This window comes from Rousettus aegyptiacus, unplaced genomic scaffold (assembly GCF_014176215.1).
Source record: "Rousettus aegyptiacus isolate mRouAeg1 unplaced genomic scaffold, mRouAeg1.p scaffold_m13_p_15, whole genome shotgun sequence".
In the NCBI taxonomy this organism is placed as follows: Eukaryota; Metazoa; Chordata; class Mammalia; order Chiroptera; family Pteropodidae; genus Rousettus; species Rousettus aegyptiacus.
The window spans coordinates 22231958-22259210 of NW_023416290.1; the positions used below are offsets into that span (position 1 = coordinate 22231958).

General features: G+C 31.4%; 1 protein-coding gene across 12 annotated transcripts in view; it reads right to left on the bottom strand.

The window, feature by feature from the left end:
• The window catches only part of SNTG1 (syntrophin gamma 1), a 746957-nt gene that overhangs the window by 238842 nt on the left and 480862 nt on the right, over positions 1 to 27253 (bottom strand). For all 12 annotated transcript variants that reach the window (XM_036232864.1, XM_036232861.1, XM_036232854.1 and 9 more), the window contains 3 exons: positions 24009 to 24062; positions 17750 to 17884; positions 6182 to 6238 (listed from right to left, as the gene is read on the bottom strand). In XM_036232864.1, the coding sequence (XP_036088757.1) occupies positions 6182 to 6238; positions 17750 to 17884; positions 24009 to 24035 (219 nt within the window). In that variant the 5' untranslated portion in view covers positions 24036 to 24062. The remainder of the gene's footprint in view (positions 1 to 6181; positions 6239 to 17749; positions 17885 to 24008; positions 24063 to 27253) is intronic.

The window sequence follows — 27253 nt, forward strand, 5'->3', positions numbered from 1 at the left end:
GATGAAATGTGAGAGAAATTCAGCTCTATTAAAATTAATTAGATTTAGTTCTGCACCTAAATGGGGAAATTCAAGGTTTTCTGGGAAGGAATCAAACAATGTGACTCACCCTGTTTAAAACAAATGATAGACTTAGAATGAAACTAAAATACCTAACAGCCCCTTGTCATTTGGCTCCTCCATCTTCCTTCTGTCAGGCAGTTAGGAAGTCATGAGTAACGGGAGCAAAGGCCTAGAGTCATGACCATCGAAATGACAACACTGATGGCCCAATCCAAAAGGCTGCTCCTTGGCTCTCCTGGAAAACACTCATTTTTCAAATAACAATATTCCTACATTATGGAGTATAAAGAAGTAAATGACCACAGCAGAGCAACCAGTTTAGGCCAGAAATAAACACTTGCACCGTAAGGAGTGCTCTGCCCTTCTTTTCAGCCTCATTATACCATCATTATAATGTCGTGTATGTGCCCAGAAGTTTATAATTATAACAGACTGAATTCTGGAAAGGAATATGCATAGTTGACAATAGGTTATATAACAACCAACTGTCAATCAAAACGACCTCATGCATCAATCATCTATCACCACCCATCATGGCTTAAATATAAGACAGACCTCCCCACCTCTAACAAGGCTATAGCTCTCTCTAGCATAGCCCTTTTCTCTCTTGAAACATACTTTAATAAATTTTACTTTTCCTAATCATTGCCAATCTGTAATTTTTTGCTGTGTCAGTGGAAAGGACCAAGAACCCCTAGCACCACTAGGGCAATGAAGAACTCAGATCGCCCCCAATGGTGATGCTTCTACAGCTTCATCCTGTACTTTCATCATTCTGAGAACTAAAGGAGGTCAGCATATACTGTCCTCTCTGGCAGGAAAGCATTTTTTAATTTACTCTTAGTTAACTAGTTAAACTTTGATTCATATTCAAGATTTCAACCAAAGGGTCCTGCTCCTTTAACATCTCCTTACTTAAAATAATTTACTTTTAGCACTGAATCATGACTGTGATATACACTGTTTACATCATAATTTTAACAATTTCTACTTCACCATTGGAGTATGAAGACCCTGAAGTGAGGGCAATGTTTCTGTTACCATCTTTTCCCTAATGTTAGGCCAAAGTGTGTGGCTCAGGATTATGATTAGAGAATACATGAATTAATTGAGTTCTGTTTTTCCATCGTAAAATCAAGATTAGGGAATGTGAGGTGACATTCTAAAGGATATCTAAGAAAACACTAAAACATTTTGTAATAGTATTTTTAAAAAGCAAAGTTAATTTTATAGCCAGCTTCATAAAAATCAGGGTATAAAGTTCCATCTGAAGCATATTTATAACCATGATTGTGACTTTATTATAGTCTTATAATTGTAACCATTTTTATTCTTTTCCTTGCTCTTTGTCCTTATAATTTCACTATTATATGTAAATAAAAATGCCTTGTTAACTAATGTATAATTCATAGATAAACAACTTGCTTGATTGAGAGCTGTAGACCCAGATTTCAAAGGGAGCTATCAGTCCCGGACTGGTTGGTGCCACAAAATTGACTGCAAAATCCTCCCCAGACCTCTGCTTGACCAGCTCCAGAGTGCTTATCAGAGTGGGCTGCAAAAGGGAGTTTATTGTGCTGACCTGCACCTGAAAAGAGGAGCTACCCACCTCTCCCTTGTTAATTCCTTTGTTGTACTTGCCTCTTCTCCAAATGGTCCTTGAAACAAGCCAAGGTAGAGAAGACAAGGTAGATATTCTTGACCACCACCTCCCCTCCAGGATGCAGCCCTCTCCTTGGGGCTTTAGAATTCTTCCCTGATCCCTTACTCAGCCTTCTCTTTATAATAACCCCTGCTGGCACTGAAGCAGCAAGATGGCCTTTGCGAACAGCAGTCCATAGTCTTCTCAGCATGCCTGCTCTTGAATAAACCTGCTTTCTTTCTACCAAACTCTTGTCTCACAAGTTATGGACTTATGAGCAGCAAGCAGCTGAACCTGAGTTCAGTAACATTTTGAGTAGGACTCTATACAATGATTTTTCCAGTATAACTGTGCAATTCATTTCATTCAAACCAAACCCAGGATGTTTTTAGAGCATCGAGGTTCTTGCCAAATAAACCTTTTCAATTTAATATTTTTATTATTTCAATCAATAAATCAATCAACCAATCAATCAATCATATTCTGGGCTCTGGAAAAAAAATGCATAGACCCTACCATTGTATATTCATTTAGAACAAGAAAAATACTTGTAAATAGATAGTAACACAGTGATTAGAGTTGAGAGCCCAGTGAACAGATATAGAGAGACACCTAAGGAAGGTCACCTGAAAGAATATGGACATTCCATTTGTATCCCACATTTAGATGCCAAAATCACTTAATTTGGTTTTGTGAATGAAAAAGGGGTTCTCCGGAAAACAACTTCACAAAGTGATCTGATCATAAACTAATAGAAGAAGGTCATGGTAGGTAGTCATTTTCCAGGCATATAACTTTTGTTTAGTAAAAGGCTTATCTTTGCCTTAATTTCTTATTTAGAAAAAAAAGTGCAGCTCTCTGTCAGCATGAATTTAATTTTACATAAACACAGTCTTTGAGGTTGAAGCACATCTGACTAATTTTCAATGTGAAAATAAAATATAAAAACTGCTCTTGGAGTTATGTCTAAAGATAACTTGTTTCTAATCCTGATGTAACAGAAATGTATACATAAATTGATTCATCTTCAACTAGCTAACTGTTCGAGAATGATGCTAACATCACATGTAGGAATGCTACCTTTTCTAGAATTTGATATTTTCAGCGATGGAGAATTACTATATTTTATAAATAGAAATACCACTACTAAAAACAGAATATTATAAATAGAATGATGTCTTTTGTTTCTAAAGACTATCAAGATACAGAGTGATGCAAAAATAATAATAAAAGTGAGATATTTCATGGCAAAATTGAGAGTAAGTTTAGGACTTTGATCCACAAGTTACCTTGGAGTAACAGCTACAAGTGCTGCCAGCAAATATTCTTGGGGCAAACAGGAAATGGGTTAAGCAAACCTTATCTATTGTTTCTGTGCATCTAGGTTAATGAATCTTTGAAATGCCTCTTTCAGATCCAGAGCTCTTCAAGCACGATCACTCTCAAGAGAATACATGATTTTATTAACTATCCTGCAATCTCATCCCCACCTTGCTTTTCCTTATCTTCTTATAATCTTCTTTGACTCCTTCCTTAATTCCAAATGCATTAAAAAAAAAAAAAAAAAGAAAACAAACAAACAAAAAACTATAAATAGTCATTTCTTGGAAGCACTTTACTTAATTTTGAGATCTTGTGTCCAGATTTGGCTCAAATCAATTATAAAAATTCTCTGCAGGTTTGGACATTCCTACATTGACAATTTTGGCAAAAATTAATAGTTGCCTCCAGACTATATGATAGCCTTCATACGAAAGTTCAAAATAGGGAAACCTATAGAGAAAGAAAGTAGGCTAATAGTTGCTTAGAGCTGAGTCAGGAGGACAGGGAGGAGAAGGGGTGATAGCTAATAAATAAAGGGGCAATGTTAATAAACAAAGTGTCTAAAGAGATGCTGCATAAAAACCTTTTCTGTGATGTTACCTACCAACTTTTATTCTCTAGCACTGGCCACCGCATGAGATACCTGAGGAATTACTGCCAAGTACAATGATGCAGGAAGGTCCCAGAAGCCAAGATTTGTCAGAAGTATGAAGCATAGCCAATTGGCCTTGACTTCTAATAGCATGTGTTAGAGTATTTTACTGTTTTCTGACCAAAAAGAACATTTTGTTTTATTTCAGCCATTTTTAAAAGAGTTTTGGGGACAGTGAAACAAATAATAACACCACATGTTATGAGTACAGTAAAATTCAGAGGTGCCTATCAGAGTCTTCTCTATATTGGAAAATGCCTTTTCAATTATTTAACATATGCTCTTCTTTCTGTTATCTCTGGTTGAGATCGTCCAGGTTTTAATTAATAATTCTCACTATAAAATCTCCAGTGTGTGTAAGTGGCAATTATTTACCTGAAGCAAATAAGGATAAAATATATGTTTATATATTTATGCATTAAATATAGCTGACTAAAATTACTCCAGCAATAAATAGGTACATAGATAAATGATTAACATTAAAATATTAATTCTGCATTTAACATAGAATAATTTTAAACTGCTCATTATATATAGTTTATAATATAAAATATATAATTATGTAGTAAAATAATTAATATTATAAAATTATAAAAGTAAAACATATATAACATACATTTTAAATTCTCAGAAAATAGTGCAAATAAACACAGTAATTTATCCAATTTACATACGACAGAGCAAAGGGAAAAGGATTTGTATACCATTGTTAATAAATAATCATATTTTGAAATACCTTAACAGAATAAAAGATAGTTTAAAAAGTAGAAAAGCAAAGGTCAGTATTTACTATTGAGAAAACCATAATGGAAAGCACTAAAATAAGGATAAATGAGTAATATTTTAGATAAAAATTATTGATTTTTGTATTTCTGGTTGTTGTGAATCATAAAAATTCTAAAGTAATTTCCTATTTTGTTAAACTTTCTAAAATATGGCACCAATCACGGTTTACATATTGCTTTTGTGGTCAATATTTTGAATGAAAAATATGCACATGTAATTTTGAAAATCACTCTTTTTTATGTGTATAAAAGTTTAACTTAGATGAAAATAATAAAATCATTAAGCTAAAATGATTCATTGGTAAAAGTCTTGATGTTCTAAAAAATGTCTAAGTTAAAATGCAGTATTGGAGTAAAAATAAATAACAATATATTATTCAGTTTGAATTACAAATAAAATAAAAAAGAAGGAAAGTAATATTTTCAACCCAAATAAAGTTAACAAAGATTCACTATCAGAAATAAGTTAGTGAAGGGTAGATAAAAATGCTTATCTAAAATGAAATCAACTTTCACTATTAGATTTTGTTCACATTCAGCTTTTGGTCTCTCTTCATAGGAATTCTTTCTTAGTCATACCTTTAAGTCTTTCAGAGCAATCTCAATAAATATCATGATAAAAAACAAAAATGAACAAACAAAAAACTTGTCTATTGAATGATGGAATCCCCACAGCATCATTTCCATTATTAAATCCTCTAATTTGTCCTGTGCCTCTGCATGTCTCTCTGGTACTGGCTGATGATAAAGTGAAAGTACAAGCATATTTTAAATCTAACATTTTAAATAGTATTTTTTTTTTTATTACTTGACAACATAATACTATTCCACAATGGTCAGAGATCTGAGTCATTTTTTAATGCCAACTAGAACTATAGTTCAAATTTTGAATTCTACTTTCCAAGCATATATGACTTGAGCTGTGTTAAAATTTCATAAAATATATACTCGTGATGTACAATTTTCACCCAACATAAGCAAAAGGCATAATTCGACAATCAAAATAAAGTTAAACTTTATTTATCTATGTATAGATGTAGGTATCTAAAAAAGACATTTGAAGTCATTAACTTCCAATATTTATATAATTTTCCATTCTTTTAAAATTTCCATTTTGTTCCAATTATGATAAATTACAGGTGTGATATTTTGTAATAGTGAACAATATTTTAAAAAAGCCCTTTAAAATTTAATAATAAATGGAAATAGACATAGTCATTCTTATAATAGATGCTAAAACTTTAAGTATAGACTTGGCAATGTAACAATATGTTACTTATTTCTTTAGAAAATAAAAACTAAACAAAAGAAAAAGAGGAATAGAATACAACTAATATTTAACTAACTGTAAGACATTCTTAGCATAAAAATTCTTGCTCCATTCAATGACAGGTCATAATTTTTTACTCTAGTTGGTTAGAGGAAGATATGTACACTAAAACACCCTCCATATTTGATATTTTTAATGAAACCAGATGAAGTTAATGGGTTATATTTAATGATAGGTAAGGTAATGTTTCCAAATACTTTTTTTAAAATTTCGAAATCAAAAGGTGGCCAAGGTACTATGAGATTCTAATTTATATCTAAATTCAAATATTGAAGAGTTTGCTATACTTATTCTTTTCTAATTATTAATCAGCCAAAAATTTGAAATACACAAAATGCAGCATTATAGTATGACATTTGTAAGTATGGACTGAAAAGACAGGCTACCTTTATGCTTAATCCAAATCCTCCTACAGTTTGTCTTCTAATGGTCACCGTTCTTTCCTGAAAGACAGGATTTTAAAAGTGGTTAGAATTTCCTAATTCTATAATTACACAACATTTTCCTCCTCTAGGTTTTGTTTTAACTTAAAATATATATACATATAGTGTATGTATATGTGTGACAGTATAGAAGCTGAAAATCTTGTAATAAAGAGTGCTTTATAATTTTAAAATCAAAAATTAATAATTTAATTGTCAAGTTAAAAGATATGTAGTGTTAATAAACAGATAAACTTTTAAAAATTAAATTATTTTCAGTGATTTTTTTTGGACGCAATATAAAATCAACTTTCAAATCTCATCTAATTTTCATATTATGTATTCTTATTCAAGAAATGATAGGTTTTTGTTACATAAAAGTAACTCAACATCTATAGTAAATATTATCTTTGTCAACCAAGGTCTTATCTCTATCACTACTAAGTCATATTGCTTGTAGAGATTTGAGACCTGAGCTGGGAGGCTGCCATGTCCCAGCACATAAATGATTCATATAAATGTCTGGGATTGAAACTGCACATAAATGAGGTTCGAAATGATTGCTTTTTTAAAAAGGATTTTATACCTGACAAATAATGATAATGGGATTATCAACTTTCAAAATCTCTTTTTCCTTCCCTTTTGGAAACAATAATTAATCACTGTTGTAGGAAACTTTTAAAAAGCACAAAGAGCCATATTTGAATAAAACGTTTAATCTCCAATAAAAAAAAAAATCAACAATACTCCATTTTAGGGCACTTATCTCTACACAATACATATTATGGAGACATGCATGCCAAAAGATTGGAAGCTTTTATTTATAACCTTTATGCACTTGTAACCATCTCATCTTGAATCTTTTTCTGTCTATAAAGATTTGAGATACCATTCTACTCCCTTTGCACTTGCCACAAATATTTGTTGTCTGGTTCCTGTATCTCACGAATACCTAATTTATTTATCTATATTATCCATTCCCAAATCTAAATATTGCTTTTTCTTATAAATGAATTCTCTTCTTTACTTCCTGGTTTTATGGGGTTGTGTGAAACAGATATAATATCATTAAAAAAAAAAAAAAGAAAAGAAAATCTGTAAAACATGTGCTTCTAGTGGCTCTTTCTAAATATTTTAAATTGCATAAAGTTCATCAATTTGGCAAAATTACAAATACCTTCATTTAGCCAAGTATTTAGATTTCATAAATAAAAATAAAATAATGCTTAAAGAACAAGATTGCCATATCAGAAACTGAAGCTTATTAACTTATTTATTTTTAGTTAAAAATGTCTTATTAGTTGGAAATTGGTGAATATTAAAAAACAATCCCTGAGTGTCAATGAGTAGTGTTTAATAATATAACTTTTTTCTTTTTGACCATGTGTTAAGTAATTGGATCTGTTTAAAAAGTACTTATTACTTTTACTTTTATAACTTGTCATCTAATCATGTTTTCAAGCCAACATTAAAATTATATTTATATGAATAAGTTTATAGATGTATTACCATTTACACAAAGGAACTTGAAATATAAAACATGCTATTAATGTTAAATAATACCATAAACTCTATTTTTAAAATTTATAGACAGACTGTTATATCATTTTTCATTGGTGGAGTCACAAGTATGAGAAGATGAAGTATTTTAAAATTTATATTGCAAAATTTACTAATATAAATTGACTGCATGAGCAAAATCAAAAAAATAAAGTAAACACATGCATTAGAAATATACAAAATCTAAAGTAAATTGAATATTTTGGGGACTGTCCTTTTATTAAACAGATAAGAGAAATCTGTTAAATTAATTCATCTTTAATTATTTTCTATTAACAGATCAATTAAAGGGAAGTTGTACATTGCAAGCAATATTGGAATTGAAGTCAGATACCCTATCAATAGCTCAAATATTTATAACTTAATACCTTTGGCAAATTATATAAGCCCTGTGAGTCTTTGTTTCTGAATCTGAAAGACTGCATAAATAATACATAGAAATAGCTTTGTTTTGAAGATTAATATTTATGAAGAACCTTGGCTTATAGTAGAAACTTAATGAATACTAACACACAGACACACACAATCTGTTATTTTAGGCAGAAATTTTCTTAATAGTCACATAAACACCTTTCATGGCCATCATTAGCCTTACAAGGGCAACCTGGTGGATAAATTCTATTAAGTAGCCAAGTATGTGCTGAAACATGACTTTTCTTTGAAGAAACAACAAGCACACCAGGGTTATCAAAGGTCTGTGCAATACTTATACTCATTCTCTACAAGACCGCTTTCCAATCTTAGGTCAAGAATATTTAGAACATGTTTCAACTTGAATACAAAACTGCTGATGCAGACAAAAGTTTGGAGATATTAAAGAGTCAGCAGACACTGCTGAAAATCTCAGAGGCAGCACTTATTTTAATATATATCTTTTTTAATATAAGAGCACACACACATGCACATACAAACCCTAGCCAGCACTTTTATATACTATTACTTCATTATCTTACTTTTAAGAAAATTATGAGAGCTAGGCAAGACAAATTATTTCTTGTTTGAAAGCCAAAATATTAAACTGGTCACTGCAGGCAAGAAGAATCAAAAGGCAAATAATCGTTCTCAGTATGGCGCCTTGCTAATATTCTCCCCACTTATCAGTATATTTGTGTTAGCTATGCCTTCTATCCCCATTCCACTTCTCCACATTTGCTGTTTTCCTCAAGTCCCTCCCCCTACCCCCAAAGATAATGTTAATGAATTATTTAGGTTACTCACTTCATAAATCAGAGAATACCTGGAAGCCGATATAAAGTTGTATTTAATTAACACATCTCGAGTATCATAAAGGTGTTGCTTAGTAACAAAGCACTGTACTTTGGAAAATCATAGGATTATCAGGTTTTTTTAACACAAAATTGAGATGGGTGCTCCTATAAAGTCACATATATAAAATACCTCTCCTTAATCTTCCTCTTTCTTACAAAATGTGATGAATAGAATCTAAAATAATATTGGACTGCATAAAGATGTGCTGCATACTTAAACAATCAGCATTAATGTCATGAAAAAACTTATTTTGAATGAATAACGTGCTTTATATAAAAATATAATTCTAATGACCCTGCTCTCTGGAATATTATATTCGAAATTCTGCATATGCTGTATGATCTATATGAAAACCAAAATATACATGTTGACAAAAATATGAGCACTATTTTATATCCCAGGTGTAAACATTTTTGAGATATACATCTTACTTGTTTTTGTTAATCTTCCTAAATATATGTATAGCTTACATTTATTTCAATGTTTAATGTTAGAAGTGTTTTAGGACTTTACTTAGAAGTGTGGTGCTATTTCTGTGACCAGAAATATGCTGAAGAAATTTAATTCTTGTTTATATAAATGGACCTATTGTAAAATTGATTTTATTATATATCATTTTGTTTAAAGTTGTAGTTTCTAAAAATCTATCAATGACATTAAGTGAGGATTAACTGTACAAAAGTCAGTTGTTTTCCTACATATCAACTATAAGAAATTGGAACTTGACATGAAAAGTACAATACCATCTATAGTAGTACACTGGTAAAATAATATTTTGGTATAAATCTAATACAGTGAATTAAGATTTATATGTGAAAAACTCCAAAACTCTGGAGAAAGAAATCAAAGATGATCAAAATAAATGTCAAGAGAATCCATGTTCATGGATTTATGTTTAGATGATTCAATATTTTCATGGTTTCAATTACTCCCAATTTGATCTGTAGAATCAATGCAATTACAATAGAAATTTCTACAAGCTATTTGTGATAATCAACAAACTGATTCTAAAGTTTATATGGGAAGCCAAAAGACCCATATTAGCAAACACAATATTGAAGTAGAAAAATGAAATTAGAAGATTTAGTATGCCTGACACCAGACTTGCTATATATAAAATTCCAGTAATCAAGAAAGATAGCATAACTTTTTTGAAGATTAAATACATACATCAATGGAGTAGAACAGAGAGCTCGAAATAAAACCAAAAAATATATAAATTCGGTAATCTTTGACAAAATAACAAAAGTAATTCAATTGAGAGAAAAAGAAAAAAAAATGTTTCCAATTACAACAACAATAGTAAAATAAGAGAAATTAACACAAAATGGATCATAGACCTAAACATAAAATACAATATTACAAAACTTGATTGAATAGGTGAAGTGCAGGGGATTTATAAGGAAATAAAACTATTTTTCCTGATATAAAAATAGTGGATACATGGTATTGTGTATTTGTCAAAACCCATAGAACTTTAGAGAACAAATAGTAAACCTTAACGTGTACCAATTTAAGAGTTAAGAAGTTAGTGGATTCAAAGAAGGAATGTAGACCATGATAAAACAATCTAAATGCATTTGTGTTGGGAATGTATGCTATCACCCCCTGATAGGGGCAGAGGAAATGTGCTTATTTAAGTAACTTTGGAAATAAATGGAGCCTCTAAGGCAAAAGGCTAAAGACTAAGGACAAAGCAACTGCACATTACACTGTATTTTAGTTGATACAATTGTTTCTCATGAGGGTATGGGCCAACAATTATGATACTGCTATATACTTATAATGAAATTAAACAAGTAAATGGATGGTGAATGGGAGGTATCAGTTTCTCTCACTGTTGGAGTGGGTTAACTTACAGGTAAACAAGAGAAGTCTAGAACAGCCCATGGGGTAATAGAAGATAACTGAAGATGTCAATATGAATTCACATGTAGCCTAAAACAGATAATAGCAATGTACTCCTCATTACAAATTTTACTTAATCTCACTGATGCTGCTACTTACAAATCAGCCCACCTAAACCGGGCCTCACAAACTAAAGGCTCTAAATTCTGTCCAAATTAAAATCAGCAGGCACTCCCATTTGTGCCTTCAAAGACTCCTTCACTATAGAGGCCTTGACAACCTATCATGCCCCTTGGAGTCTCTGGACCAGCTATGATGTCTGTGAATTGCCCAAGGCCTTCTTACACAACAAACTGACTCTCTCAATCTTGTGCTGTTATACCATTAAAGCAACAAACAACTGGCTCTCTACTGGGCACTCCTAGAAATAAAGAATCTCAGACCCTGAGCCTGTGGCCCTCTACACTTGGTTGCCCAATATGCTTGAGTCATAGTAATAACACCTCCTAAGCTCAGCATGGCTACTGAGGCATCCTTAAGACAGGATGGAGCCAAACTTGTGTCCTCTGGCATATTCCACCTTCAGGAGTGGGTATCAGCCCTTTGCCTGAATCTATGATCCTGGAGGGGGCCAGCCCTCTCCTGGACTCCTTGGCTGCCTGGGGCAACTCCTTGAAATTAATTGAATAAAGATCAGTGAGAGTTCATAGACTGTATGAATGACAAAGCCAACAATGGAGCTCAGAATACTGCTGTTTTTCCACCGTAGTCAAAACATCCTTGGATAAAGGATGGGACCTGAGGGTCAACATAATTGGCCAAACTTCAGCTAGCCACTTTAGCACCAGATCCTCTGGCAGCATTCATTACAAATTGTTGAGCAATTGCCTAAGAGCTGTCCCTTTCAGAGTAAAGAACTCTGGGAATCTCTTGTCTCACAGAAGCCAAAAATATAAATCAAAATCACACATGTCTCCATATATGAAGGTCACAATATAAGACCTTGCGAGGACATTCCTTATCTCCTTTGCAGTTACAGACAGTATTGATAGTAACCAAGAAACACACTTCATTTCTCAGAATACACAATGCTAAACTCTTAAAAAAGGCATTCAATAGAACTTTCATGTCCCTTATAGGCCCCAAATAGCAGGTTTGATTGAGACATAACAGTCTTCTCAAACAATTTCTTTCTGAATTCTAGTCCAGCAAACAGAACAACTCCTAAATGAGCCTTTCTCTCACCCCAGACCTCAATCTCTCTTAATTTAAGGCATCTTAGTGAACTGATGTGAACTTAAAACAACAAAAAAAAATGACAACAACAACAAAAAACCTTTTCATTGCCCTTTTCTAAATTTAAATTTCTTGCTTTCAAGCATATAAAAATTCATCATATGACAAATAAACAGAGACTAATGGACACAGACAGTGGCTCAGTGGTTACAGAGGGAAGTGGGGAGGAAGAGGTAGATTAAGAGTATAAGGGGCCAAATAAATAGTGACAGAAGGAAATTTAACTTTGGGTGGTGAACATCAATGCAATATACATATGACATATCAAATAGTACAATTGAAACCTATACGATTTCATTAACCAATGTTACCCCAATAATTTTAATTTAAAAAAGAACTCATTATATGAGTTCCTCTATCTTTATAAATCTTCAGTCTTGCACTCATTTTATAAGGGCTAGATCAAAGGTTTAGACTTTTCCAGGACCTATTAACTATAGATTGTTTCATGGACCAAGCAAGGCCATCAGATAGGAGACTCAATTAAGACTAAACTTTTACCATTCCTCCCCAAAATATAGTCTAGAATATTTGGGTTACGAAGGGTAGGTACTTAATCAGGGCTCTCCCTCTGACACTCTTCTGAAAATTTAAATTAGTATTTCAGGACCAATCCAACACATAGTATAGACAACTAAAAAGGGAGATAGACAACTCCACTTAGTAAATAAAAAATCATATTTAGAGATAATGAAAAATCAACACCATATTCCATTGTAATGAAATTAAATAACTCTTTCTTGGCAACGATGCATGCTGGAGGAGAATCAATATCAGACAGCAAAAAACCTATCCAATACACAACTGTCTATTGGTCTCAGTACTATCGCTTTGGGTGCTTCTAATGGTTTGTAATCAGGAGACCCAAACCCTTCTTGTGAGACTTTTTATTTTTTAGGAGACCATTGAGTTGGCTAAAACAAGCCCTAAAGCCAAAGACCATGCTAGCTTATCTGTTACCAAACAAAATGAACAACTGAAGAAAAGGACCCACAGTAATTGGCTACAGTAGAATGTCTGCCTACTAACTAATGCCAGAGCCCAAATTTCAGCTACAGATATTTTAAATGGTGTCAATCTGACATTCTCTTAACACTCAAATAAGACCATATGCTTTAAATATACTTGCAACAGAACATGTCTCATCATCTACCTAGGCAAAACCTTAGATACTTGGAAACTTTTTTAGATTCCACCACTGTTAATTGAGGCTGGTTCATTGTGTCAGTCTGGACTAGGTACTTTGGTCCATTATCATAGTATCACAGATGGCACCTTTACTACCTCAGCACCTGGACATAAAAGATATTTACAAGTCAAATTCCTAGGCCTAATATTCCTTTCCAATTATATAAGCAGCTCATTTGCTTTATAACAGAATAGAGCTATGAAAACAAAACAAAACAAAAAAAACAAATCAACTTAAGTGCATATTCATTTGGACAGGATACCCTAGTCCCAAATGCTAGATGACATCATCCTGGCCCAGTATGTGCACTGCTGGAGAATATTTTACCTCAATCAACATCACACTAGCCCAAATCTTGCATTAGAGATGACTTGCCCCCTGACCAGAGACAACTTTATCATGAACACTAAAACCTCAATTCCTAGAAAACAAACCTACTAAGTCTGAAGCATGAAGAAGTAGAAATTTTGAATGAACATAACACAGATAATGAGATTTAATTTAAAAACTCCCAGCAAAGAAAGTTGTATACCTGACAAGTTTCACCAGTGAATTCTTCTAAACATTTAAAGAAGAGATCATACCAATTTTTCTCAAACTCTTCCAAAAAAATTGAAGATGCAAAATTTCTAACTCATCCTTTAAGGTCAGAATTACCCTGGTATCAAAACTAGAAAATATCATTACAGGAAAATGTAACTACAGGCTCATATCTCTTATAAACATTGGTGCAAAAATCTTCAACTAAATACTAGCAAACAGCATATTATACTAATTATACATTATTACCAAGTGGGATTTATTCCTGGAATGCAAGGATAACCTAACACATGACATTCAATCAATGTAATACACCACATTAACAGAATGAAGGAAATACACACACATGCACACACAAATCCATTTGAACTAAAAAAGATATTAGTAGATTAACAGACACAAAGTGAACACAAAAAAATCAGTTACACTTCTATATACTAACAATTAACCATCTAAAAAGAAAATTAAGAAAACAACTCCTTTTGTAATAACATCAAAAAGACTAAGATATGTAGAAATTAATTAAGCAAAAAAGTAAAAGACATTAACAAATATAAAACATTACTAAAAAAATTAAAGACATAAATAAACGAAAAGGCATTACATGGTCATGGATTAGAAGGCTTCTTATTGTTGAGATGTCAATACTACAAATTCAATGTAATCTCTATCAAAATCCCAATGTGATTTTTTTTACAGATATAAAAAATGCATTCTAAAATTTATATGGAATCTTAAAAAACTCCAATTAAACAAATCATTTTTATAAAAGAACAAATCTGGGGATCACGGAGTTCCTGATTTAAAAATTTACCACAAAGCTATAGTAATCAAAACAGTGTGGTACTGATATAAAGACAGACATATAGAACAATGGGATAGAATAAAGAGCCCTGAAACAAAACTTCACATATATGGTTAAATGACTTTTGACAAGGGTGCCAAAACATCAATGGTATCAAGTAACTGGATATCCACCTGCAAAAGAGTGAAGTTGGAACCTTATCTAACACCATATGCAAAAATTAACTCATAATGTGTTATATATATTATGTAAGAGCTAAAACTAGAAAATCTTAGAAGAAAATATAAAATAATATGTTCATAACATTGAAATTGGCAATGATTTCTTAGATATAGTACTAAAGTACAGCCAACAAAAGGTAAATACCAAACTGGACTTCATCAAAATTAAAAACTTTTATGTATCTAAGGAAACAATCAACAGAGTAAACAGGCAACACACAAGTTGAGAGAAAATATTTGTGAATCACATATCTGATAAGGGATTAAGCAACAAAGTGGCAGAGAATTATCATTTTATCCAGCAATTCTACTTCTAGGGTCATACACAAGATCATTGAAAAGTGACTGAAATATTTGCAAATAAATTTTCATAAGGACCAAAAGGTGGAAACAACCCAAATGTTCATTGTTTGGTAGATAAATAAACAAGGTAAACAAAATGTATTATATACATGCAATGGACTATTATTCAGTCTTTTAAATTAATGAAATTCTGATACATGCTACAATGGGGGTGAACCTTGAATACATTAAACTAAGTGAAATAAGTCAGAAACAAAATAATAAATATTTTGTAATTCCATTTATATGAGTCAATACATAAAGACAAGAATTAAAGCAGTGGTTACCAGGGGCTGAGAGGAAGAGGCATGGAGAGTTATTGTTAAATTGGTACAGAGTTTTGGTATGCTATGATGAAAATTCTAGAGATGGATAGCAGTAGGTAACAAAGAGATTATACTCAATGATACTAAAATGTACACTTAAAAACGGTTGCAATGGTTAATTTTATGTTATGTATCGTTTACTACAAATTAAAAGAAAAATCATTTGACTATATAAGTGTGAGTCTGTTTCTGAAGTTTTTATAATATTCCACTGATTCACGTGCCCAAACTTATGACAATATCACATTGCGTTCTCTATTGTAGTCTTATAATAGGTTCTGAATGCAGTAAATATAAATACTCCAATTTTGTTATTATTCAAGATTGTTTTGGCTATACTAAGTCCTTTGTATTTTCATTTAAATTTTAGAATCATCTCGGCAATGCTGGGGTTTTGATTGATATTGGATATTCAGGGAGATGTGAAAACTTATCAATATTAGTTTTTAATTCAAAATTGTACTATATTTCTCCACTTACTTGATTATTTTCATTTTTTAATAATAGTTTTGTATTTTCCAAGGTAGAAGCTTTGTATATTTATTAAATTTATTTTTAAAAGATACATGCAATATATTAAATTGCATAATTTATAATATAGAGATTAGGTCTATGCGTATTAGCTATTTTGACTGCAAAATTTAAAACAATGACATTATTTTAGTGTCAAAATACTGAATTTTACAAATTACAAAATTTTACTGATCTAGGACTTGTGTAATATATTCATTCCAGAAAGTTATAAGAAGCGTATTAGTTCAGTAGAAAAAAAAAGGAGAGAAAGAGAAAGAAAGAAAGAAAGAAAGAAAGAAAGAAAGAAAGAAAGAAAGAAAGAAAGAAAGAAAGGAAAAAAAAAGAAAAGTAAAGAAAAGAAAAGAAAAGAAAAGAAAAGAAAAGAAAAGAAAAGAAAAGAAAAGAAAAGAAAAGAAAGAGAAGGAGGGAGAAAGGGATGGAGGAAATGAGGAAGAAGTAAGGAAGTAAGGAACACTATTTTTGTTAGTTAAAACAAAGAAACCCCATGGGAATAATTTAATCAGCCGTAACAGCAAGACCTATAATTCAGGATGATTTAAATGGTCTGTGACAAAAGAATAGTTAACAGTCTATAAAATGTTCATTATCTTTATTTAGCAAAGGCTATTAATTTAGGACCTAATGTGACTCCCATAGGATGTTAGTGAAAAGTGAGGATGAAAGTTCAGCATTATTCACCACTAACAAAAGGTTATATAATAAGTCTGTTGATTAGCTACAAATGAAACCTTCATGCTAAAAAACTATAAATGTCTGGGGCATCCAGGAAGCCTACTGTTAGGTACTTGCTGTAATTTTCTTCTGAGATGACATATGGTAACATTGTTAAAATGATGGCCTTAATATTATTACGCAATAAATGATAAATTCTAAAACTTGTCCTGTTGTATGATAACATTGTTTTGCTGAATTTAATCTAATTTTACCTAAAGATATCTTTCACAGTGGTACTTCAGTGCTAGTTAGCAGACCAATGAGTTTGATTGATAATTTATGGTTCTTTCTGAGGCTAGAACAGCTGCAGGGTAATATGTTAACTGCTTAGAGCATTAGACAGAACTTGCTACAATACTCAGGCATAATCCTATCAAGCAAATCCACCAAATTATTCATACTTAACCCCCTCATATAAAGCATGGACATTGAGTTTCATTTCCCTTAACTAAAGCCTTATGAGTCCCAGATGCCAACAATTGGACTCTACCTTTGCAACACCTCCCTAAATGCAATATGATGTGAGATAAGATCAGGGTAGGAAAAACTGACATGTATTGTCCTCAGTTAGTTTTCTGTGTGAAAAGGGAGAATACACTCTCTCATGATCAAAAAATACAGGTATCTCTCTATTCATAAAAAAACAACAAGGAGTCAATGAGACACCAAATTGGAGATGGGCACTAAATATGTGGCTGTGCACTCAGGTATGAGTACTTACACAAGGACTGCTCATTCAATAATGGGGACAAAAATTATATGTGGGATGATTGGCTGGGCTCTAAAAGTAAATTGTGTGTGTGTGTGTGTGTGTGTTAATAATTTTTTATGAATAAACATTTTAATAAACAAAACCAAAAGACTTCGATAGAAGAGAAAGCTACTTACACCGGAATAGAAAGGTTCACCAGACACACATATCACATCCTGTTCTTGAATCATCAAAATATCTTTGGCTAGGTGCAGCCGAACTTTGAAAGGGTCCTGATTACCATCCTGCAGCAAACAAATTCCTGTCTTTGTCTTCAGACAGAAAAACAAAAGAGCAAAGCAAAAGAAAAAAATTATACTTAGTTTGTAGATACAGTTGTATGACATATTTACTGTAAAATGATGAATAACACTTGAAAGCTAGGCAAACGTTCTCTGGTGAGTTTGAAATGTAATACTTAATGTAGATACAAAGAAAAGGATAACTGTTTCACACAAAGTTGACCCCAGATCCCGGATATTGGAGATTATGTCAGAAAATCTACATAAAGATTTGGAGAGTAAGGAGTATAGTTTATATATTATATTCTTTTTAAAAAGAAAATTTTGTTTAATACTTATTACATAAATTTAAAGTAGCTTTATTGAGATAATTTTTACATCTATAAAATTTAACCCTTTAGAATGTATGATAAAACATTTTTAGTAAAGTTGTGCAGCCATTACAATCGATTTTAGAACATTTTCATTACTCTTAAAAGAAACCCATGAGCCTCCTCCTACTTTCTGTCTCTACCATAGAATTTTAAATTTGGAAACATACCTACTTAACATCTGCTGTAAACTCCACTATTTAATTATTTCTAGTTGCCAACACACACACACACACACACACACTGTGTACAGATGAGGGAACAAAGATAAAGAGCTTATGTGGACTGCCTAAATTAATATAATTAATTAAAATCATAGCCTGGTTTGAGACCCAGGATTTTTGATTCCCAGTCCACTGTTTTTGCTTCACACATTTTTGGGAATATGAAACAACCAGTGATGATTTTTAACTTGTATAACATAGATTTAATCCAGCACTTTAATAATCCATCGAAGAATCCATGAATCTTGTCACTTCTGAAGCATGTCAGTATTATAATATTCACCCAGATGAACAAGCAGATTCTCCATAGCAAATGCACCTAACACTTCCATCGTCAGAGGTATAAAATGAAATTCTTTTGAGACAGAATATAATTTGGGGCTGTTACACAGCACCAAGTCAAAAGAGACAATGGCTACTTTTGCAATTACATTTTTATTTAATAATTATTGAACAATTCTTAACTTATATAAAGGGGTAAGCTCATGGAAGTACACGCATATCCTCAGTATATCATGAGCACAAAATCCCAGAAAAATAATACCAGGCTTTCTCTTGAAATATAATTTTATATGTGAATTGCTAGGAATTTGTTTCTTTAAAACATTGTTCATTAATGTTGATGAGAATATAGTTAGATAAAGCAGCCTCCAAAGATAACTTTTTCTATAATCTGCTTTAACCTATGTGTTAATACATACCATTAAACCTTCTATCATATATGATATTGTATAAGTCTATAATTATTTGTAAGAGTTATGGTATATTTTAAGAAAAAATAAACTTTTTCAGGATCAAGGATGATGTTTCCACCTCTATGAGACTGGTGGACAGCAGGCACTCACTAAATCATGTTGATTAATCTATTCTAGAGTATAACTCCAGTGGATATGTCTAGAGGACAAAAATATTTCATCTAAAGCAAATTAAATTTTCCTTATAGAACATAATTTTCTATATTTTCACATGGAAAAGTTTTCATGCTTATAGTGCAGACTTGGCCTGGAGCCAACATAAGGACTCTGAGTTGGCATGGCGCAAAGATAGGTATAAAACATTATCAAAGCTAGGTAAATAGGATTGAGGACATTGGCTGATTTTTCAATGTACGGTATATTTGGGCCAATTTTTTCTCAGAAGTGTAATGACTAAACTGGCATTCATAAATAATGCTCTGTCTCAACTTGAGATTGAGAGAGAAGCTTTCCCTTAGACCTCATAAATACATTATTATTACACATAAAAGAGATATAAAGAATCGTTCAGGGAAAGTTTGAGGGACTAAAATAGCTATGAGGCTTCTCTCATCATGCTTATGACATGATCAATTCTCCATTCACTCGACCCTCAGATAACATGAAAACATCCCCTAAATCTCCTAAGGGAGTGCAAAGAATTCTGAAAAGTTGTTCATCTTAAACAGGTATTCTTCATGTATCAAAGCAATAACAACTAACTAGAGGAAAAATAAAATGTGCGAGGGACTACTCTGGACATGACAGCTAATTTTTCCATTAAAGACATGCTACTAAGGGAGCATAGGACACTATCTGATAAGGAGAAAAGCTTGATTTACACCCCCTCATCTGCTTGTATTGCTTCAGAGATAAGAATGGGTAAGGACCCTGACAGCAGTGACTAGTCAGCACAACCTTAAACAGCCTGGCCTCAAAGTCTTTATGGATCTGTGGGCCCAGATTAAAACAAAACAAAACAAACAAACAAACAAACAAAAAAATCTAAGTAATTGTTGGCCCCACATTTTAGTATTAACTGAAGATCTACACTCATCTTCTCTTTATTAACACAATAATTATTTGTCTTCAAACTTTGTTGACTGTGTATATATTATACATGAGTGCAGAAATGTATTTGCTATATATATAATGTACAAATATATTATCCAAAATCTAAAATATACATAAAACTTAAAATTTTAAGGAGATGATTCATAAAAAATAATATAAATTCAGATGTTTTCCCATGCCTGATGAATGATCTTACACTGCAGGTGAATTTTTCAAAATCCACATTGGAGATTATTTTCTTAAAGGAATGTTAAAGGCAATATTTCTTAATTATTTAAAAAGCAATATTTTTAAATATTTAGTCATTGACTTGTTTTCTGTAAATTAATGAAATGTGTTTATGAATTTGCATGGATTTATTCTATGTTTTAAAAACAAACCTTGCATTTCAACTTAATAGAAATTTCTGCTTAGCTTAAACTTAGTATCTCTGGAACTGTGAAAAGTAAACTAACATTCATTTTCTATTTAATACCTAAGTCCTCTTTAGATTCTACTCTTTGAAAGAACACAAACTGTGTTTTCTGGAAAAGTTAAAATCTATGTTCCTTTAATTCAGAAATGTAGAATTTGCAATATTACTTGTAAGAAACTACAAATAACAGGAAACTAGGCAGAGACCATAATATGCACTGCAAATACTCTTGTAAGTATATTCAGTATTTCATTTTTTTGGTTGCCAAATATAATTAAATTTGTTCTATAAACCTGTAATTTTTAAGTGATATATATCACTTATTTACATTATATATTATATACATATATATGTATATATATATATATATATTTTTATTTTATTGTACCATACTATAGCAGTAGTACACTAAATTCCATTCCATGCATGGTTCAAATTGCATTTTATTCTTTCCCTTTCCTTTCCAAGATTAATTATAACCATGGCCTTCTCTTTGTTAAATTCTGGCCAGTTATTAGGTACTAGTATAAGGCTCACTTCTCCTGAAGCCTCTGAAGACCACTTCAAAAATAAGCCCTTACTGTTCTGAATGCAGAGTTTTCATTGAATTAATATATCTTCCTAATGATCAGTATTGTATTTAGACATCACATATAGTGACCTCAAAAACATTTAGCTATATATCATGTTATTTAACTTCACCTTATATATCATTTTGTCAAGAATATTGTAATAATAACTTATTACTATTTTTATTACTAAGAATTATTAATCTATAGGACCTAGTACAGTAGTTTATTTAGAGTAGGATTTCTTTCAATATTTGTTGATTGAATCATAGTCATATATTATATTGTATTTCACGAGGAATTAAATTTAATTATGTATGCACATAATTATTAAATTATTAATTATGTGTTACTGAGAAATCATAATCAACACAGAGACATGGTTTGTATTTTAAGAAATGTAGATGTAAAAATAAAATGTGAGGAAAACCTAGACTGAAGATAGCTTAATAGCTTATGATCACAGTTATTTTGATGATACTTTTATAAAAAGATAAATAATTATGCCTATATTTTTAAAAGACTATGCATATATTTTTTCTTCTAAATTGTGCATTCTTTATTTACCCAAATTGTATTCTCCATTTTCATTTTTGTGTATTGTTAGACTTCTAAATCTTGACTCCTTAAAATAATTATAACTTTTTAAAAGAGAACTTCCTTAAACAATAAACAAACTTCTCTTAAAGAAATCTGTATTACAAAGTTAAGATGTACTTAATTTGGGGCATACTTCTATTCTTTTTCAAAGAAGAGATTTCCTGGCATCAGCACTATAATATTCTTAATAAATCTGTCTAATGAACATGGATATCAGATTTTCATATGTAATGGCTTATTGGCGGTCAAGGAAATATGAGCTTTATTTTGTATATCTTTGTGATAATAATTTCTAGCAATGTAGTAGTTTAGGAAGAGGCCTAAACTTAGACTCCAAGCTACAAATTATAGTTTTGCTTTTAACTAATTAAAAGGCACTCAGCATTTCATCAAACCTCTCAATTTTCTCATCTACAAAATGACAATTAAGCTAAACTATCTTTATAAACCCTGCCCATTTAAATGTTCTGAGACTATTAATGGCAGACCAACTCATTGATTATGGCCTATATTCAAGGTGATTTGATCATCTTCAGGAAATCTTATAGTTCTCTATTCTTGCCAACACACTCACCATGTGGAAGACACACAGGTACTACTACTGAGTAGTTCTGAAATAGTTGTATTTCATGGCATGGACAGTTTAAATGATAATGATTTGAAAAGGGTTTATTGCAAAAGAGCAAGACCCTACTACTACAGAAGCAAGGGTAAGATGACCACAACAGAATTATCATTATAAATCTTCATTATAAATTATCATTATAAATTATCATCATCATTTAAGTCTTCTGAACTCTAAGTAGAATTTGATATGTAGTTAAAATCAATGCATCAAAATAATTTTGTTTTTAAAAACATCTGGGAAATTAATCTTATGTCAGCCTCTGAAGTCCAAAGTAAACCATTTGTTAAAATACCATTTGGCTGCTATCCAGTCTCTATCTTGTGAATTCTTTATGTGTTTTGTTTGTGTCTCATTCAATGAATGCTTTACTACCAGAGATATAACAGTTTGATGGAAATAGTAGACTTACTACATTCAAAACTAGAAATAGAACATAATTAAAATTTATGCTTTTATATTTAAGCTTTTGAAACATTAATTTATTTTTTAAAATATAAATGGATAGGTGCTAAGTTAAAAAGATGAATAAGTTATACACTCTGACCTTATAATATTCAGTGCTCATAAGAGGTTTGTAAACAAATAACTACAATGTAAGAAGTATAAGTATTAAAAAACTAAAAGCAATTTATTAATTTTCTGAAAGAACTTAAATTCTAAACTATGAACCAACTGTGATAAATATTTTTTAAAAAGATATTTTTCAAAATTTTTGACGTGTGACATTTCATTTAAAAAAATCTTCACAAATATCAATAATTGAAGGTTTTGTTGGTTGATTTTTAACTTTATCATAGGCAATCTAGTTATGATTGTTTTTTTTCTTGGGTTATTTATATATGATAAAAATATTTTATAATTTTAAACAAATGTGAAATATTTTAACCTATGAATGTTTACATTTTGCCTGAAGAATAAAAATACAATACTTTGAATGTCCCATATTTAATGAAAAAGATAGTCTTTTTTCCTAAAATAAAATAATTACATTACCTGGAGGCCTAAGTTCATACATTTATGTCTGCACATTTGAATGACTTTTAATATCCTTACAAGAGCAATATGCCCCTTTAATTTATACTGAAGTGTGATGACAATTCTAGAGAGAATTTGAATTGCCATGTATTAATACTTAAATAATGTTGAAATACTTAAATAATACTAGAATCATAAAATATATACTTTTAGTGCTGAAAGAGACCTTAGATATTTTCTAATTTATAACCATTCATGTGGAAAGAATTACTTATAACACTTCCACTACCTGAAATCCTGCAGTGTATAGTTCATGGAGAAGGGCAATTCAATCAAACCAAATATCCAACCTTCCTTTTCTTAAAGGGGAAGCGAATTTCTGAGGCTTCCCAGGCACTCTTTTGCTTTCTAGTCTTGCAGAAAGAGATTATAACGTGGAAGTAAAATGGACTTATCACCCACCTCTTTACTGAAAGCAATGATCTACTTACATAAAGGAGGGCCGAGTGTTTTCTGTTTATTTCTGTTTTCCTTATTTGAAAAGCAGAAAGCCATTTAACCTACCTCTTCACAGGCAGTCCTGAAATCCATGTGCTATGACACTGCAAAGGCTGCTGTCTGAAAAGACAGAAATAATAAGCTGTTTGAGCACAGCATCAAGTGTAAGCAAGAACACTACTAAAGTGTAAGAAATTATGGAGCAGATCCTACATCCAGCTATATTCATGGTCAAATGCACCAAACAAGAACTCCTAGGGTATAACAAAGAGACAATGAGGGAATAGATGAAAAAGTCTGAATCCCTGTTTTTGTGAAGTATAAACATATTGCCACTATTCACAGCGATTGAGAATGTGCATTTCTATGTCCTATTCCACTAAGTGTTTAGAAATGATCTATAATATGATTAACCTCTTCTCTCAAGAGTTAGCTTATTCCCAATATTCATTTTGAAACCTGACTTGGCAACTGGAAATGAAACTTCAAAAGAAGTAATTAAAAGTTGACTTTCGTGATGTTATCTCTTGAAAAAAGGTTGACTAATCTCTCTCTCTTTTTAATTAAAAAAAATTGTGTATGAATAATTCTCTTGGGAACTTAAAATTTTGTTCACAAACAGTATGATATAAGGAAACAAGCTATTTATCAGAATGAAGTATAAATCAATGTGTAAAATATATAATACAGATTCATTTTATGAGCACTATATTACCTAAATGATAGACATAGACTTAAATGTATATAAATGCATCTAAGTTTTTATAAATGTTGTTAGAGAGTTTTAATTATATGATAAACTTAATAAAACTAAAAGTTATCACGGAAAATTGACAGCCTGGCATTATAAAAAAGGCACAATTTAGGTAAAATGAGACTTCAAAGCAAATTGTATGGCGAATTCCAAAAGAGAAGACTCTGTACACTTCAAAATTATTCCTCCTCTCAGTCTTTGAAACAGTAAACTATTTTGTCCTTTATCATTTTCTGTTGTTTGAGATTAGTGAACAAGTATGTATGGGTGAAATAGAGTAAGAGGTTCACTTATGCTGTTACTGGGTTGTTACAACTGCTTTAGAAGGAAAAGAGTTGACTACTTCAATAGTAACTGACTATACTGTATGATATACTGAGTATTTTTCCTGAACAGGTCTTATGGGTTGTGGGCCTGGTTTTATTTTATTGGAATGCATAAGGAGGCTGATTATAGTAGAGTTAGATAAAAATAAGTCACTAGCAAATAAAAGGGCAATTTGATGAGAAAAAGTATAATTTGATTATATAAAGTACATAATATTAAGGTATCTGCAAGATATTTTTCATTAATTTAACAATTATTTTTAAAATTTGCTCTTAAAGATTAAATTTGAAAAAATTAAATATCTGTTGTACTTCAATTTTGACATAAAGTTATTATTTTACTATAAAAGTAGAACTCAGCATTTATTTGCCTATAAAAAACTTGGTGTCTCTAGAATTAATTTTCTGCTACTAGAAAACCAAAGAAATAGACATGAGGATATTCGATTCACCTGCCTAAACTTAATCTTATATTTAGTTTTCTATGCCGAATTCATCTTTAGTACACACATTTTTAAGATGTCATTATTAATAATATGACACATTTGAGTAGGGGCTGTATCTATACCGTTTACCATTTTAACATGTCCTTGTTTCCCTTAGTCTGCTATCATTTTTCATCAAAATAGAAGATAAAAGTATCAGATGTTCATTCAGAAAATGAATTAGTATGAGATTTAAAATAACAGTTACTAAGTAGCATAATAAATTACATAACTATAATAAAATTATTTTAAGTGCTATATATTTTTTTAATTTGCTGAGACATTTTTGTATAAATTTTCATGTTGAAAGAGTTTAGATTTACAGAAATGTAAAAAATGTAAATAGCACAAAGTTTCCATGTATACCACATCCTCTTTTCTCTATTATTAACATCTTACATTAGCATGACACATTTGTAAAAATTAGTGACCCAATATTGTTATAGTATATAGACAAAAAAAAAAAGGTATATATATCCCATGCAAATGCTTCCCAAAAGGTGTTAGGCAGAGGAAGATTTTAAAAATCCAATGAATGAGATGATCTGTTCTGCGGCTACCAATCAGCCCCTTAACCCTTCTAACCTGTCACTGCCCAATGGACAAATGAACAAAATGGCATTGGAGCAAGAATGGAAGTTATTCATGGGCTCAGCAGCCTGGACTTCCACACACTAAGGCCAACTTGGCTACAGTGGATCCAAAGCAGGATTGCCTCTGGCGATCAGTTCTAGCTGTTCACGAGTGGGGTCACTAGACTAACCAGAAACATTTGATATAAGCCTTTATATCACATTTAAGTTACAGTATATCAAGGAGAAGACTGAATATCACTTAAGGATTTTCCTTATCCTTCAAAGAAAAAGATTAGTGCATTTTAGGTTGTATGAAAGCTATCTGCATTACCTTGTTTAAAAACATGAGTTTATGGTTTTCATTTGGACGTTAAATAGGATTAAAAGTTGTGTTTGGGTGTCAAACTGACAAAGGGTAGATTTATGATGGTTAAATTTTGTGTGTCACCCAGGCTAGACCAGTTAGTCAATCTGGTACACAGTTATATGAAGGTATTTTGCAGATATGGCTAATATCTACAATCGGTTGACTTTAAGTACGTGAGATTATTCTAGATAATATTGAGCCTCATGCAAAGAGTTGAAAGGACTTAAAAGCCAAACTCAGACATTTCTCTGATAAATTCTGCTTTAAGACTTCAGCACCAACTCCTGCTCAGTAATTTTCAACCTTCCAGCCAGTCTTACAGAATTCAGACTTGCCAACCCCCACAATGGTGTGAGCCAATTCCTTGAAATAAATCTCAAAATATATGTATATAGATATATATGTATCCAACTAGTTATATTTTTCAAGAGAATCCTGACTGATACAATATTATATACCATGGAGATTTTATGGTTTTATATACAGAATTATCATTACAATATTATTGTTAAAATAACTGACTAAAAGAGTACGTGTCTAGGTATTTGTGAAAATCCATTTAGCATAATGTGACTTACCTCATTTTTGATTTATTTCAAATCCTCATGAGCAGCTAAATGATGTCATATAACATGAAAAAAACTCTAACCTAAGGAAACTTGTTCTTACTATTATTACAAAAGTGACCCAACAAACAATGGTGACAACCTGGTCTCTGCCCAAAAAAATGTCAAAGTGGAGTGAATATTTCCTGAGTGCCTCCAGAGTGCTCCATCTATGTCAAATATATCATGAGATTTGCCT